The sequence below is a fragment of the Panthera leo genome, chromosome E2 (assembly GCF_018350215.1).
Source record: "Panthera leo isolate Ple1 chromosome E2, P.leo_Ple1_pat1.1, whole genome shotgun sequence".
Lineage (NCBI taxonomy): Eukaryota > Metazoa > Chordata > Mammalia > Carnivora > Felidae > Panthera > Panthera leo.
Window position 1 is genome coordinate 20005200 of NC_056693.1, and position 16990 is coordinate 20022189.

The 16990-nt window shown below is 45.9% G+C and overlaps 1 protein-coding gene across 3 annotated transcripts in view; it reads right to left on the bottom strand.

The window, feature by feature from the left end:
• GPATCH1 (G-patch domain containing 1) overlaps positions 1–16127 on the bottom strand; it is a 40108-nt gene extending 23981 nt beyond the window's left edge. For 2 of the 3 annotated variants that reach the window (XM_042919705.1, XM_042919704.1), the window contains exons 1-8: positions 15529–15918; positions 10151–10285; positions 7651–7736; positions 5239–5399; positions 4489–4586; positions 2588–2646; positions 1984–2226; positions 927–1074 (exon numbers count right to left, since the gene is read on the bottom strand). In XM_042919705.1, the coding sequence (XP_042775639.1) occupies positions 927–1074; positions 1984–2226; positions 2588–2646; positions 4489–4586; positions 5239–5399; positions 7651–7736; positions 10151–10285; positions 15529–15883 (1285 nt within the window). In that variant the 5' untranslated portion in view covers positions 15884–15918. Of the gene's footprint in view, positions 1–926; positions 1075–1983; positions 2227–2587; positions 2647–4488; positions 4587–5238; positions 5400–7650; positions 7737–10150; positions 10286–15528; positions 15919–16100 lie in introns of those variants that run through there. The other variant, XM_042919706.1, reaches the window with a different exon arrangement.
• Between the last annotated feature and the right edge of the window lie 863 nt (positions 16128–16990).

Here is a 16990-nt window from a genome sequence, read left to right on the forward strand (position 1 = left end):
ACTGCTGGGCAGTAGACAGCTGTGATCCAAATCCAGTCAGATGACTCCAAATCACATGCTACTAACATCTGCTCCAAACTGTCTCCTCCCTACACTACACCTTTTCTGGAAAGAAAAACTGAAGTATTACTTAGAACCACAGGATCTAAAGGCACCTGGGTGGCTCAGTTGTTAAGCATCTGACTTCAGCTCAGGTCATGATCTCACAGATCTCACAGTTCATGAGTTCGAGTCCCACGTCAGGTGAGCTCAAGCCCCACTTCAGGTAAAACATGAGCCCTGGGTGAGCCCCACTTCTCTCTCTCTCTCTCTCTCTCTCTCTCTCTCTGTGCCTCACTCACTTGCACCCTCTCTCTCTCAAAAAATAAAACAAAAAGAACCACAGGATCTGAGTCACTACAGACCCTGACTTGAAATTTAAGTTGTGTTAAGACATGTCCACCTCCTAGCCCAACAAGAGCCCCCCAGGAACCAGGGACTCAAGTGAGGAGACAGGCTGGGTGCCAGGACCAAGCTCCCTCTTGCTGAAGGTCCCACACCGAAGGTCCCGCACCTGGCCTTCTGACCTGCTGGGCCTATGTTGGCCAGTTGCCCAGTTTCTTGGGCTTCCCTCTGACCCAGTGCCACCTCTGACCTGCAGCACGAGCACCTGTCCACATACTCGCTCCTTCCCTGATTCCAGACCTCTTCCTCCTCCCCACCTTGGCCTTGTCTTGACAGCTGGCTTTGGCTCCGACCCGGTCTACCTTCTGTCTTACCCCCCCACACGGGGCCTCTCTTCTCTCCACTTTGTTTCTCACCCTCCATCTCTGGCCACCACCCCCCAACTCCACCGAGGCTGACACTGCAGTTATCAATTCTGCAATCCCTTCTTCCTGATACCCTGACATTTGGTCCTACCATTGGTTGAGGGTCTATGGAATTACCTTTCTGACTTTTATACTGCCTGGGTGCTGTCCAGCCGTAGAGTCCATCTCCAGGCTCCTCATCCTTCAAAATGGTGTCATATTTGGATAAAGTTTCTGTGGCATAGATGTCATCATCTTCCTCTTCCAGGGCACCAACACCAAAAGCCTTCAAAAACAAGGTTTCAAACAGCAATGACAGGTTTTAGAGCATGTCTCCACTGAAGAATAAAGCTCCTTTAAGGATGTGGTTGAACAGACCACATTAGCATTGCAAGATCACCAAGAGAGAAGGGAAGCAGGAGACCAGATTAACACACACACTCAAGTCCTCTTGGAAACAGTGACCAGAAGTGAATGCCATCCTCCAGTGCTGGGGCTGTCCTCCAGGCCTAGCAGCAGCTACAGGTCTGGGGCCTAGCGAAGGAAGGCGTGGAGAACACACCCAGCATCAGTGTGGGAGGAGAACAGGGCCTCCAAAAGCAGAAAGGCAGAATATTCATCTTCCGGTCATTGTGGCCTGGGGCCAGTGCTGGTGACCAGGATCTCAAGGCACCACTATTGAAATAGCTATTGTAAGAACCTCTAACCTTTGTGGACATGGCCTCCAACAAGGATTACTTTTTGTTTGAAAAAAATTTGGAGGGATGCCTGGGTGGCTATTGGTTGAACGTCAGACTCGTAATTTCAGCTCAGGTCATGATCTCGGGGTTTGTGGGATCGAGCCCAGTGTTGGGCTCTGTGCTGACAGCTCGGAGCCTGGAGCCTACTTCAGGTTCTGTGTGTGTATCTCTCTCTGTCCCTCCCCTGCTCATGCTCTGTCTCTCTCTCTCTCTCTCAAAAATAAATAAACATAAAAAAATGTTTTTTTAAAGAACATTAGGTCACAGGATCTCAGCAGTACCTATTAAAATCAGGAAGGTGTGCTTGAACCGTGTTCAGAAAAGGCCGTAAGGAAAACATAACCACCTCAAAGTCTTCGCATAGTCAATGAATAATGACTGCTATAGATATAGTATAATATGGAAAGCGTTCTCATTTGTCAATGGTTCCATGTTCATGAAACAGGAACTTTTACCTGGCCTGAAATTCCCAATTTTCTTCCTTTATTCACCCCAATCTCTCCAAGGAGATCGCTGGCTCCCTCAGGTCCCCCACTGAAAAGATTAAAATGTTCTCCCGCAGTTCCAAACAATGCTTGGTGGGGATCCAGGCCCTTGTAAGCCAGTCCATGCACGTTATCTTTAGGTGTGAAATCCACAGGTGTGATGTCTTTGGGTGCAAAGGTCACATTTTCAGGCACATAGTCATCATCTTCATCCTATTTAACCACGAGGAAAAAGGAGAATGGAGGTGAGTCACTGACTGGTGCAAAGGAAGCCTATAAAATACTATTTTCAAATGACTACTTCCAAACAGAACAATGACCAAACTTTCATTCCACTATTACAAATCGCTAAATTGAGTCCCTGATACTCAAGAATCTGAACAGACCTTGGACATGTATGGTGAGGGCATGTTGCTGAATACATTCTCTGACATGAAGACAGTTTCAGGGTAGGGGTATTTCACCGTAATGGGATCTGACTGATTTCTAAAATTCTTCTGACCCTAAAATTACACGTTCATAAACTAACAGGTGTCACTATACCAAATTCAAGGTCAGCCTTTGCATATAGTACCTCGGATCCTTCAGAGCCTCCAGGGGGTAATGCACAGCCATAGATTTTTACTCCAGGATCTATAAAAGAGATGTCAAATACATTAGTCATGAGCAGCTAAAAATATGGAAATCTAACTTGCTGACATTCTTTAGAAGTCCATGACAGCACTTATGAAAGGTACTACGGCTTTAGGGTCAGAGACTGATCACTCAGGAATTGTTTTCCACCAGTCCCTGCCCCACCCACACTCTGTCAATAATGTGCTCAGTGACTAACTACTACTGTCCCAGGGCCACAGAGAACCCAAAGGAAATTATTACTGCCTCCAAGAGTTCGTACTCTGGCTGGGGAGACCAAGGGTAAGACATAAATAGAAAAGAATCCTATTAAACTGTGACACAGTTTTGATAAGAGTAGGAAACAGTTTCACATGGTGCTAGCAGAAATATAAACTAGTACAATTCTAGTACAATGCTATTACGCATGACACACAGAAAGCCTTAAAATACAGGTGACCTTTTGGGAATGGAAATTGGTAGAGCCACTGTGGAAAACAATACAGAGGTTTCTCAAAAAATTAAAAATAGGGGTGCCTGGATGGCTCAGTCGGTTAAACGTCCAACCTCCGCTCAGGTCATGATCTCCCGATTCGTGAATTCAAGCCCCGCATTGGACTCCCTGCTGGCGATGCGGAGCCTGCTTGGGATCCTCGCTCTCCCTCTCTCTCTCTGCCCCTCCTTCACCAGCACTTTCTCTCTCTCTCAAAATAAATGAACTTAAAAAAATTTAAAAATAAAAATACCATATGATCTAAAAATTCTACTAGTCGGTATTTATCCAAAGGAAAAAACAAAAACACTAATTTGAAAAGATACACACACCCCTATGTTTATTACAGCATTATTTACAATAGCCAAGATATAGAAGCAACCTCAGCATCCATCAATAGACGAGTGGATAAGAAAGATGGGGTATAGTTAAATATCCCATGGAATATTACACAGCCATAAGAAGGATGGGATCATGTCATTTGTGACATGGATGAACCTAGAGGATGTTGTGCTAAGTATTGGCTGAGAAAGACAAATTTCACTCATATGTGGAATCTAGAAAAAAAAAAATAAATGAATAAACAAATAGCAGAATCAGACCTATAAATGCAGAGAACAAACTGATGGCTGCCAAATGGAAGGGGACTTAGAGATGGGCAAAATGGGTGAAGGTAAGTGGGTGATATAGGCTTCCAGTTCTGGAATGCATAAGTCACAGGGATAAAAGGCACAGCACAAGGAATACAGTCAATGGTACTGTAACAGCGCTGTATGGTGACAGATGGCCACTACTCTTGTGGTGAGCACAGCAGAACCTATGGACTTGTCCAATCACCGCGCTGCTCACCTGAAACTAATGTAACATTGTGTGTCAACTGTACTCAAATTAAAAAAAAAATACAGTTGACTCTTAAACAGCACAGGTTTGAACTGCAAAGGTCCATTTACACACAGACTTTTTATAGTAGAGCTAATGTGAATATATTTACCTTAGGATTTTCTCAATAATAATTTCTCTTCTCTAGCTTACTTTATTGTAAGAATACGGTATTTAATACCTATAACATATAAAATATGTGTTAATTGACTGTTTATGTTATCAGTGAGGCTCTTGGTCAACAGTAGGCTATTAAGCAGATAAGTTTTTAGGAAGTCAATAGTAACATGTGGAAATATAACACTGTATGTTATTTAAGTATATATATATATAATTTGTACTTGAAAATAAACAAGTAAATGTTATACATGGATTTTCAACTGCATGCAGTCAACTGTATCTGCATATTACTTTGCCCGGCAGCTTCATTTCCCGAAACGTGTAGCCATTAAAAAGTGTGCTACAGAATTGATGACAATCAATATACATACCAGGTTTTTGTCGGCGAGGTCTTCTCTTTACTCGAGGGCCAATTCCTTGTCCTTCCTTCCAGCCCATTTTTCTTAGCAATTCAAAACCAATAGATAATCTAGGATATCAAGGCATTGAACGTGAACTTCCTTTTATAATACTGGAGGATAGTAAGAAATCAGCAGTCTTTGAGTCCCTGTCCAGCTCACACACTTGTGCCTGAGCCCTGAAACACAGCCCACCCCCATGCACATCAGAACCACATGGCCCTGCCGTTCTGGCCACAGCTCACTGGACGTGGGTGCACACCGAACCTGGGGAAGCCCATCCGTGTCCTCTCTGCTGGGCCTTTGGAATGGACACCTGGGGGCTCTAAATGGTCCTTGTCAAGCCTGGGGCCTAAGAAACCATGAGTCTGAGGCTGCCACATCAGGCCACACAACCCAGGAACAGAACAAGGAGATATGCAGAAAGAGAGGGAAGAATGAGGCAGACCGGAGAGAGCCCTTGAGGCTTCTGAGGGAGGGTGGGAGGGAAGGCACCCGAGTTCCTAACAGCTCACCAGCCTCCACCAGCCCCAGCAGCAGAGCTGGTCACTGGAGCTCTAGAATACGCCATGCAATAAAAGCACAAGATCCTTTTGGCAAAACCCCCTTTTGCACTCAAGCTAGGCTTCTCCTACTTGCAACCAAACTACCTGTAATTAAGATCATTATGTATATGCAAAGCAGATGCCAAGATCACAAAAGTTAGAACAAAATTCTTCTCACTTTGCTGGTGTTATGAGGTCATCAAGCAGAGTAGCTCCAGGAATGGGGGCAGTAGCAGCTGCTAACTGCCTGGCCTTTTCTCGTATTCTATCTTTGGTTTTGGAAGCAAAATCATCCGTGGTGACAATTGCTTTAGGTGCTATCCCAAATTCACTAAGATCCTTTAAAAGAAAATTCAAACAGAATTACTTACATTGTTTGGTAAGTGATTAACCATAATACATCACGTAGCTTTATTTCTTAAAAAAAAAAAAAAAAAAGTTAAAACCACACAACTGATGGGATGCCTGCCTTGCTCAGTCAGAAAAGCATGCAACTCTGATTTTGGGGTTGTGAGTTTGAGCCCCATGTTGGGTACAGAGATTACTTAAATAAATGAATACTTAAAAACTTTAAAAAACAAACAAAAAAACTACACAGCCAAATTAGGCATCAGTGGAGCAGCTGACTTATATGTGTGTGTGTGTGTGTGTGTGTGTGTGTGTGTGTGTGTGTGTGTGTGTTTGCATGTGTGTGTGGAGCAGCTGACTTTATATCTGCCTTTAGGGTCCTCACAAAAGCTAAGGCCGGTAGCCGAGGACAGGGCATGACGACGGCCACTCAGTGAGGCCACAAGAGGCACAGCCAAGCTAGGAAGATAAGAAGTAATTAAAATCCAATAATTACTTCTACGGAAAGTAACTGTTGCCTCAGACAATATTTCCAAGGTCAAAGTGCAGGGGGCAAATCTCAGAGTCACAGTCAGCAAGCATTCCTGAGCATGTACGTGCTACCTTAAGTGTTTCTGAATTTCCTGTTGGCTGCCTTTCCAATAGCCTATGCCCTCCCTCTTTCCTCACAGAGCCCTGAAGTTGTGCAGACACCGGCCCCCTCGGTGCCACCATGCACTCCCACAGTGGTGTCCTGGTGTGTATGCTGGGGCCCAGGGAGAGTTAGGCAATAGGGGTTCGTATCTTATCTAAGCCAGTCCTTTGATCCCACTTCCACTGCCAAGGATGGCTTTAAGAATGAGCACGCAAAACAATCTGCCCCAGCAGACGTGAGGTAAGATCCCCGGTAGGACTTATGGGAATGGTTTCCTTGCTCTCAAGAAAAGATACCAAAGAAAAGCCCTCCTTCCACTAGGTGATGTGATCCTGGATGTGCCATCTGGAGCTACTGTAGCCACCTTGGGACCACAAGGAGGGTTGATGTAAGGACAAACTGACATGCAGAAGATGGCTGAGAAGAGAGGACGCGGGGCCTCGCTGACATCTAGGCTTCTTGTTCCATGAGTCATGTTTCCATATAGATTATGCTAGTCAAATAGGAAGGGGACCTCCCCTTGCCTCTTACCTGCAACCTAAAGGATGTTAATATAGTGTTCTATTTCTTCTTTATCACAAATGAATCCATGACTAGGTTTTAAGGAAACAGAGGTTTAATTTTAAAGCAAAATGGAGCATGGGGTTCCTGGGTGACTCAGTTGGTTAAGCTTCCGACTCTTGCCGTTGGCTCAGGTCATGATCCCGCGGCCGGGGAGTTCGAGCCCCGCATCAGGTTCTGCGCTGGCAATGCAGGGCCTGTTTGGGATTCTCTGCCTCCCCCTCTCTCTGTCCCTCCCTTGCTCATGCTGTATCTCTCTCTCAAAATAAATAAATAAACATTTTTTAAAAAAATATGGAGCACACCCTGTAGGCCCTAGGACAAGCCCCCCCCCCCCCCCCAGCTTCCATTTACCCCTAAGAAGTGCACAGTCATCATTGTGTTAATGAGGTACCCAGGTGCCTGCACAGGGCTCCCTTTGACTCCTAACTGGTCTAGTCACTCACCGTTCCTTAAACGGTGGTGTGCGCAAAGTTACTGTCGGAGGCTGTGGACTCAGCTCCGTGGATACTGCACTTTTGGAGCAACTGGGGCTTCTTCAAGGAAATTTGCCTATGAACGACTTTCCTCTCCACCCTTAACTTTAGAAACTGGCCCCAGCATAAGATGCTACTCCAGTGAACAAGAATGCATTGAGGTACAGAGCACTCTAGTCCAAACTCCTAAAAGAAAAAGCCTCGCAGGGGCGCCTGGGTGGCGCAGTCGGTTAAGCGTCCGACTTCAGCCAGGTCACGATCTCACGGTCCGTGAGTTCGAGCCCCGCGTCAGGCTCTGGGCTGATGGCTCAGAGCCTGGAGCCTGTTTCCGATTCTGTGTCTCCCTCTCTCTCTGTCCCTCCCCCGTTCATGCTCTGTCTCTCTCTGTCCCAAAAATAAATAAACGTTGAAAAAAATTAAAAAAAAAAAAAAAAAAAAAAAAAAGAAAAAAAAAAAAAAAAAGAAAAAGCCTCGCAAACAAAGAAGCCTTCGTACACTGAACCCTCTGGGGAGACTAAGGCGCTGCACGCATCCCACTGGCTAACAGGCAATTCCGGTTCTGCACACCCACCTCTTCATCCATGAAGTCTTCGGGACCAAGAACAGATTTGTCTGCTCTGTTCTGTCGCGAAGACACGAAGGAAGAGGGTGTCCATCCTTGAAAGAAAAGCGTTTAGAATATTATGATAATAGATGGTATGTTGGTTTATTACTAAATAATTAAATAATGCAATTATGTACTTGAAACCCCCAGTACCTACAAACCCTTAGCTACTTTCTATCTCACTGCTCATGTAGAGATAATTATACAACGTAACTTTATTAATGCTCACAACTCTTGGCAGAACTCAGTGGATAGGTTTCCTCCTAAGAATCTAGGACCAAGAGAAATCAAATTATACAGTAAAAGTGGAGATGGGGTGCGTAGGTGGCTCAGTTGGCTAAGCATCTGACTCTTGATTTCAGCTCAAATTATGATCTCACATTCGTGAAATCAAGCCCAGAGTTGGGCTCTGCGCTGGGCATGCAGCCTGCTTAAGATTCTCTCTCCCTCTCTCTCTGCCCCTCCCCCACTCCCTCATTCTCTCTCTAAAAAAAAAAAAACAGAGAGAGAGAGGGGCACCTGGGTGGCTCAGTCGGTTAGGCATACGACTTCAGCTCCAGTCATGTTCTCACGGTTCGTGGTTCGAGCCCTGCGTCGGGCTCTGTGCTGACAGCTCAGAGCCTAGAGCTCGCTTCCGATTCTGTGTCTCCCTCTCTCTCTCTGCTCCTCCCCTGCTCACTCTCTGTCTCACTCTCTCTCTCTCAAAAATAAATAAACATTAAAAATATTTTTTTTGAAATAAAAAAGAGAGAGAGAGAAGAAAGTGACATTCTTTTTCCAAGTAGATGTGAACCAAAAGATGCAAGGTCACCTTAAAAGGCAGGACCACTCTGAGACCAAGAGGACAGCAACAGATACCAACTTGTTAACATATGAAGACATAACATCAAGGGGCACGAGTCAGCTGTGAAAGGGTGGCTGGCACTGAGTCACAGAAGCAGTGCAGGCAAATTCAGGGTGCCCTGGCCCAAGGACTCAACCTGGCCAGTCTAAGGACAGGTAATGCCCATACCACCCCCAATTCCATCAAACCCCTGGGTCCTATAACTACCACGCCGGTTCCCTGCCCATAGTCACCAAGCATGTACCATGCCTATACGGTGAGAATGGCCTGGAGGTCAAATGCATCTGTAACCCTCTACGATACACTTTTGTAGTTTTCTCTGAGAGGGACACACCTCCTTTCCGGTTTCCTACAGGAGTCCTGTGGACCTAAGGAGTATGGGGCAGATCTACTCTTGGTCAGTGGGTGGAGCAGGTTTCTGGGCAGGCCTGGGAGATACCCCCAGGTATCTGGGAGTGAGGATCAGCTCTCCTAGGCCACTGCCTTCCTCCACTTTGGATTTCTATAGTCTTTGCCCGATTTCTGTATAGTCCTTCTAATGGTAAAGAGATACTCCAGGGTATAAACGTATCACAGTCTTCCTGACAATCGTTTGAGCTGGTCTTATTACAATATATGGCACAGCTATAATCGCAACAATCAGCAACGTATTAGTGTACTTCTTTCGTCACCAACCCTCCTGCCACTTTTAACATTTTAATAAAGTGTGCTAATTTCATAGTGCCTTGGTTACCTTACTTTGCCTTTCTTAGTAATAAGGCTGAATATTAAATACAGCGTTTCTATCTCCTCTGGAGTAAACTGTTCAGATACTTTGGTCATTTGCTCATTGAACTGCTCTTTACACATTCTGGATATTGAACTTTAAACCATCTTATTTACCCCAACTATTTTTCTTACATGGCTTTTCTCATCTTTATTTTACTATTGTTCTATACAAGTTATTGTGTATATATAAAACCGTGTCCCATTTTGTTCTCAACAATTGCTACATGAGTTACTCAGTTCTTCTTCCCTTCCTATCTGGCACATAAAAGTCATTCCAGTTTCTGTGTGAAAACATTTAAAAAGCATACATGACTTTAAACAATGCAGAATCCATTATATTGCATAACATGAAATTTTTAACTGATTTTTCTTCAGGTTGAGAGCATAGACTGACAAGCATGCTGTGGTCCCCAGTGCCAGGAGAGAGCGGCTCTGACACTCAGTGGCCTCACCTACAAAGCAACTATGACACCTGCCTTCCTCAGTCACTAAGACACGGAAGACAATGGTTACCTGAGGGAATGTGTATGACAGCATTTTGTGTGTGGCAAGATGCGATGGTATAAAACGGAAGTCATTATCGTCACTTAACCATCTGGTGAGAATATATCTTTTTTTTTTTTTTTTTTTTTTTTAAGTGAAAGAAAACTTTCACTCTCAGGTTGTAACCAATGAACAACATACCAGTGGACTCTGAAAACATGCCAAATCTTGAAAGAACACAAAAGTCTACAGTGTGTGTATTAAAGTGTTTAAAGAAGTTTTTTTAAAAAGGGAGAGGTGGAAGAGGAGGAGAATCTTATGATAGTTCAGCGATATGATATGATATGATAGCTACATGTAGGAAAATCATACCTTCTTTCGAGCCAACAGTGTTGAAGTACCCAGCAGAGAAACCTCCGCTAAAGGCCCCATGAAACCGTTTATACCTTCCTTTTTCGTCTCTGACAGTCTGATCCTGAAGAGGAATTGGTTTTTTTGGTCTTTCACCTGAAAAAAGTATTTTGATGAGAGAGAAGCAGGTGGCGGATTAGAAAAAAATTTAGGGAAAGTGTCATTTCTTAAACATGCTGAATTGTTTACTTCTTGTAATTTCAAGTGTAACAAGTTTAATTAAGTTTTTTGTTTTATTCCTAGGCTTTACTAGCTTATGTAGTTTCTAAAGTAACACACTGTATCAAGCTTCTTTATAGTTCTAAGGCTATTATAGATGTTTCTTATTTCTGTTAGACACACGTTTTGGCACCAATGGCCTGATTCCCACTAAAGTCCATCACATAAACTGAATTATATGGGGCGGTTCCAATCATTGGAGATAAACTCTACTGGCAATGCCAGAGGCAGGTCGCGGGGCTGGCACAGGGCATGAGAAGGTTCGCGACACAAGGAACAGTTCTGTATCTCTTCTAGAACTTCACAGCATCCCAAGCCCAGAGTTTGTCCTTTGGTGTTGCCCATTCTCCCCAAATCCCAAATGTGTCCTTATTCCTGGCAATCTCCTGATTCCATAGTTACTGTTCTTTCAAATTAATCATTTTCCTGCTCTGCTGAAAAGGGCTGGCTTGCTACATCACATAGTGGAAAGGAGCTTAATAAAGTCTAAAAATTCCTTAGGTTTACACTTTCAGGTACTGTGTCACAAATTACTGGTTAATTTTATCTACTGTGATTCAGAATTCTGAATCTATTTAAAATAAAAAGTAACCATCAAGTTACTTTCAAACATTCAACACAGAAAGCAAGTTATATGATAGTTAAAGGCACAGAGTTGAGGGTCACAACGCTTTCACCCCATCTTTACCAGGACCAGGACCTCAGTCATCTTGACTTCTCTATGCCTTGATTTCCTCATCCGTAAAATGGGGGTGACACGAATAGTAATATCTATTTCACAGAGTTGTTATGCAAAGTGAATAAGATAATGCCTATAAAGTGCTTAGCAAGAAGAGGTACACAGTAAGCACTTAAAATACTGGCTGCCATTATTATTATTATTACGTACAGTAGATAAGCCCATGTGTCCCTGTTATTTCAATAATTAAGCCAGTGACTACTTCTGGAAGATGGAACAAAAAGCAGAGGAACTTCTAGCCTCATAGTCCTACATTCTTACTAGTAGCTTGTGATGCCTTTACATCATTTCTGGAGTATAACCCATGGCAGGGCAGTCAAGAGTTGAGGTTTGGAAGATCAAGACATCCAGGTTCAAATCCCCCTACCCTTGCTACTTTGTGAACTTGGGCAAGTTACTTGATCTCTCCACACCTCAGCCTCCACGACTGTAAAGGTAGGGCAATAAACAGAACCTATCTGGTAGGCTGGTGCTGAGGAGGACCCACCACAGGCAGAGAGGTGAGCACAGTGTTTGGTCACAGCGAAGCTTGGTTAGTTAATATCAGCTACAATTTCATTTCACTCTAAGGAACTGAATTACAACTCGGGTCCCATGATCCAAGATTTCCAGTGTTTGGAAATGCGTCACACTCAATCCACTACTACATGTGCACCTGGCACGATTCTTGGCTAAGGTGGGGTTTCTCAACTTCGGCACTATGGGCAGTTTGTACAGGATAGATCTGTGCCGTGGGACGGTCCTGTGCACTGTAGGATTTAGCGGCATCCCTGGCCCGTAACAGCAGATGCCAGTAAGCATTGCTCTCCCACCCAGCACGGCCAACATCCGCTGAGGGGCAACATCATCCCCGATCGAGAACTACTGGGTTAAGGTGAGAGAGGGCACACCCTGCCAACGCGAGGTGCCATTCTTGCTCTGTTCCCAAGGTGCTCTTAACCTGGAAGGGGAGATAAGATCAGCAGACAGCTAAGTGGAACCTATGGCGGCAGATAATGAGGGCCGACCAGCATGGCCAGCTGGGTCCCACAGGGCTCCTGAGGGGGAGGCGCCACCTCTAATCACATCAGGAGAAAACTCCGGGGAGGAGGTGGCGTTGTGGCCAGGCCCTCTTGTAATTAGTGCTGCTAATAACAACACAGCCCTTCTTTTTACACATATTATCTCATTCTTCATAACTGATAAGCATGCTCTGATTAAGTAACAACCCTAAAGTCCACGGCTCATAAACACAAAGCTGAAATCAGATTTCAACTCTGCCTCCAAGCCAGGGATACCAGCCATACTATCCCTCACCATGGAAGCAACCCTGTACTAGACCCTGGGTGTGGAAAACTAGACACAACTCTGTCCCTGTTTCCAGGGCACTCAGAGCCACGCAGAGGAGAGCTGAATATATAAGAACTCTTCTGACAATGTACAAGGACCACAACATCACAGTCACCCTCAGCATGAGCAGAATCTGACAGCTGCTGATAGAGACATAATTCCCAACAGAGGCATTGCCTCAATCAATAAATCGTAAGTCTGAAAAAGTAGTCTAGACTGACTAGAGGTAAGGGAAGGGGCAGAAGATGGAACTAGAAGGGCAGATAGTGCAAAGGACCTTGCACTCAGTGCTTCAGGGTCTGTGGTATGCCCTATGGGTGATGGGAGCCACAGAGAGTCTTAAGTGGGAAAGCCATAGCTTCAAGGAGGAAAATCGCCCTAAACTTAATCTGGGTACAGGATGAGCCAGAGATGATCCAGAACCAAGTAGAAGTATCTAATGAGGGTAAGTAAGTTCTGGTGCCCCCTTCCTTCCAGGCCAGAGGGCCTCTGTGCCTGTGGGTCTGTGTGTGACAGTTTGGCCACTATCTCTTAACCAGAAAACTTTTCCATCAGGGCCAGCAACTTTAATTAAGTACTGGAGTCCTTCCTCTACCAATGTTTGTCTAACCTGTCACTAAAACTTCAAAGCAGGAAGTAAAAGTGATTATTGGTCTAGTATGCTATACTGTAAAATGTACTGAGTGCATTTAAACTTCAAAGTGCTTGGGAAACAATGACTCAATCTTCAAAAACTTCTAATAGTGAGAAGTTAAAGAGTGACTTTTAGACCCGGGTGGGGGCGGGGGGAGATCGACAAATCAAATGTCCCTTCCTTTCATTTCAAAAGCATGGTTAGGCCATTGGGCTTCATTTCAGATTCTGTGCATCATCAAAGAGGAGGAACTGGAAAAACGTAGGTCAAATAGTTGATGCTTACAATATGTCACTCACAAGGAAACAAGTGTGAGATGAGAAATACAGAAATGCATAAACAGCTGCCCAACACGGCTGTAATAACCTCCACCCATGCAGGTCGAACCCCTGCCCTCTTTCTGCATAGCTAACCCGAACCAGTTTTAAAAGGAATCCCATCTGGCCCTCTCAGGTTCCCTGCTAGCTTGTGGAGGTTGTTTCCTGTCTATATCATATAATTTAGCACTTGCAAACCTTGTACTTTTGTGCTCAACTAGATCTGAACTCCTCCAATACAGGATCTCTGTCAACAAATTCTTTGAGATCATGGGGTGATACGCCTGCCAATAAAGCGACCGTGACCTTAGGTTGTATTAAAAAACTACAGTCTAGAATGAAGAACACACTAATGGTAGCCCTGTTCTACCCACACTCTGGTCCCATACTTCGAGAAAGGCTCTGACAAATTGGGGTTTCAGGGACTTTAAACTGAACATATCAGAGAACTGAGGATGTTGAGTGAAGTACGGAGATGGCTTAGAGGAAATGCAAGGGCTGTCTTAAGCACATAAGAAGCTTTCAGGTCTCGTGTCCCTCTGTCTTTTGTAAGCAGAGGGTAAAAGTAGGGCCAGTGTCTGGCAAAAGTTTCTGATGATTAGAACTGCTGGTAGGGAGGGGTGCCTGGGTGGCTCAGTCAGTTGGGCGTCCAACTTCACTTCAGGTCATGATCTCGAGGTCCTTGAGTTCGAGCCCTGTGTCAGGCTCTGTGCTGACAGCTCAGAGCCTGGAGCCTGCTTTGGATTCTGTGTCCCCCCCACCCCTCTTGGCCCCTCCCCCACTCGTGCTCTGTCTCGCTCTGTCTCTCAAAAATAAATGTTAAAAAAATTTTTTTTAAATAACTGCTGGTAGGGAAGGGTCTTCAGTAGAAATGCCCCAGAAGTACAACCAACCTGGCAGGATGCGGTCAGGGTGGCAAATAAGATCCCACCAACAGGGGCGCCTGGGTGGCTCAGGTCATGATCTCCGGATTGCTGAGTTTGAGCCCCACATTGGGCTTGCTGCTGTCAGCCTGTCAGTGCAGAGCCTGCTTCAGATCCCCTGTCTCCCCTCTCTCTACCCCTCCCCCACTTGAACTCTCTCAAAAATACATATATTAAGAAAAAAAAAAAGGTCCCACCAACAGGAGGTCTGCAAGTAACTCCTACCCATCATGCTCCCCATGCTCCCTTTGTCCTACCCACAGGGCTAGCACTGCTATCAGTCCTTCCTGGGTACTCAATACATTGCTGAACAAATCAAGTCATTAAGGAATCAGACCAGAAACAGGGGTAAGAACCTTGCCTCATCTTGCCCTCACCCCCACATCTCAGCAGCAAGTCCAGTCTGCTCTGCTTTCAATGTGTACCTCTACCCAGACCATTTCTTACCACCACCACTGCTAACACCCCAGTCCAAGCCATCATCATCATCTCCAGACCGCTTTTTGCTAATATTTCTCCTTGGCTCTTGCCCACACCACCCCCGCCAACCCGTCTATTCTCAAAATCGAGAACAGAATGATCTTAAAAATATACATCTCTCCCTTGTGTAAAACCCCACAATGACTGTCCTACGCTCAGTATAAAATCCAAACACCCTTACATACCAAGTAAGATGCAGCCCCTGCCTCCCCCTCTGACATCCTCTTCTGCCAGTCTCCCATTGCTGCCGTCGTCGGCTCCACCCACAGCAGTCCTGCCTGACCCTCAATTTGTCAAACTGGCTCTGACTTCAGAGCTTTTGAGCTTGCTGTTCTCTCTGCCTGAGATGCTCTCCTACCCAGATCTTCGTATGGTTGGTTCCTCCCTCTGTTTCAAGTCTGAGCTCAAACGTCCTCTCCTAGGGAAGACATTGCCTGACCATCACCACCACCACCCCCCAGTTCTCCAACGAGCCTGTTTCGTCATCTGTTTCCCACCCCTCAGGGTCTCTCATCCGTCGCTCCAGAGCGTGGGCACTCCAAAAGCACCGAGCACGCTTCTTTCACCGCTGTTCCCGACACCAGTAGCGAGCGAGCCTTAACCCCGGGGCCACAGGAGGCCCGGCACGGGGTTGGGCGTTTTTGCCCCGGATCCTGGACCTGTTTGCCACAGACCCCGGCGACCAATCTGGCCCGCACCTTCTTCCAGCGGCTCCAGGCCCGTCCCATAGCTGACCAAGTCCTCTTCGCTGTCACTGTCCAGCGCCGCCATCCTGCTCCCTTCCGGGTCCCGCCCCCTCGCTACGGAAGCGTCAGAGGGCCAAAAGGCTTCCGCCCTTTCTCCTCCGCGAACCAAGGCGATGCTGCAGGTGCAGGTGCCCGAAGGTGTTGGCCTGGCTAGCCTCTCGCCACTGGTCTGTGCTTGGGAGATCTCAAATCTGTCTAGTGAGAGCCAGACCCGGTAGGAGTTACCTCGGAGGCTCTGGCAGCCACGACATCCTAGCTCCGCGACTAGAGGGTCAGGCGGAGGCGCCTGGGAGAAGCTGAGAGGCATCCATCTGTCCCGCCGCGGGGCTGGTGCTCCGTGACTGTCTGCCCACCCCCACCTGTTGGTCCCTGTCCCCCTCTCCCTTTCAGCTCCCTCCCATCCCACCCTCACTCCCACCCCCACCCCGCCACCTGTTGGGAAAGTGCCTGTGCTTCCAGCTACACACACAAGCGTTTTGTATATATCACCCTTAGGTTTGCATAGGTGGAGTCCCCTTCCAAACCTCTGGAAGGAGTCACAGACACAGGAACCCCGATGTCCATGGTTAAGGCAGCTCGGGACAAGAAAGAAGAGAAGAGAAATAAGAAAAAAGAAAAGGAGGGCAGGGGAGAGGAGAAGAGAGGAGAGGAAAGAAGGGAAAGGAAAGGAAGGGAAAGGGAGGAAGGGAAGCCGGGGGGGAGGGAAGGGGAAGAAAACTGAGAAGAGAAAGAACAGGAGAAAGGGGAAACAAAAAGCCGGCAGACCAGCAAAAGGCTCCTGTGAGGTAGGGTGGGGACTCTCAGGACATTCTCACTGAATCTAAAGAAAGAGCCATCTCTCAAGTGGGGTGCTGTTATCTCGCCCCCAAACTCCTTTTTTGCGGAAGGAAAAGATGAAGCTCAGCTAGGAAGGGGTGAGGTTGAGATGAAAACCAGATCTGGAAGTCCAGGCTTTCCAAATGAGGATCAGAAGTTGGCATGAGTCAGAATCACTAGGATGTTGCTAAAATTCCCTTTACCCATCCCCCAGGGCTTCCAAATCAGAATCTCTGGGAGTGGGGCTGTGGCTTAAGCATTCTAAGCATCCTCTGATCTCAAGGCCTTGCATTCACTATTCCCTTGGCTTGGAATGTCCTTCTCCCAGATACCACATGACTCGTTCCCTCACCTTCTTCAGTTACCTGCTCAAAGGTTACTTTCTCCATGAAGCCTTCTCTGCTTAAAAACACGTTCTAGTTTGCTATACTCTCTATCCCCCCTTACCCTACTTTACATTTTTCCACAATAATTATCACCTTTAACATATCACATAATTTTATATGCTTACTTATTTTATCTATTATGTTTTTCTACACATTGAAACTATAAGCTCCACAAGGACATAGATTTGAGCCAGATTTTCTTATTCTCTTTA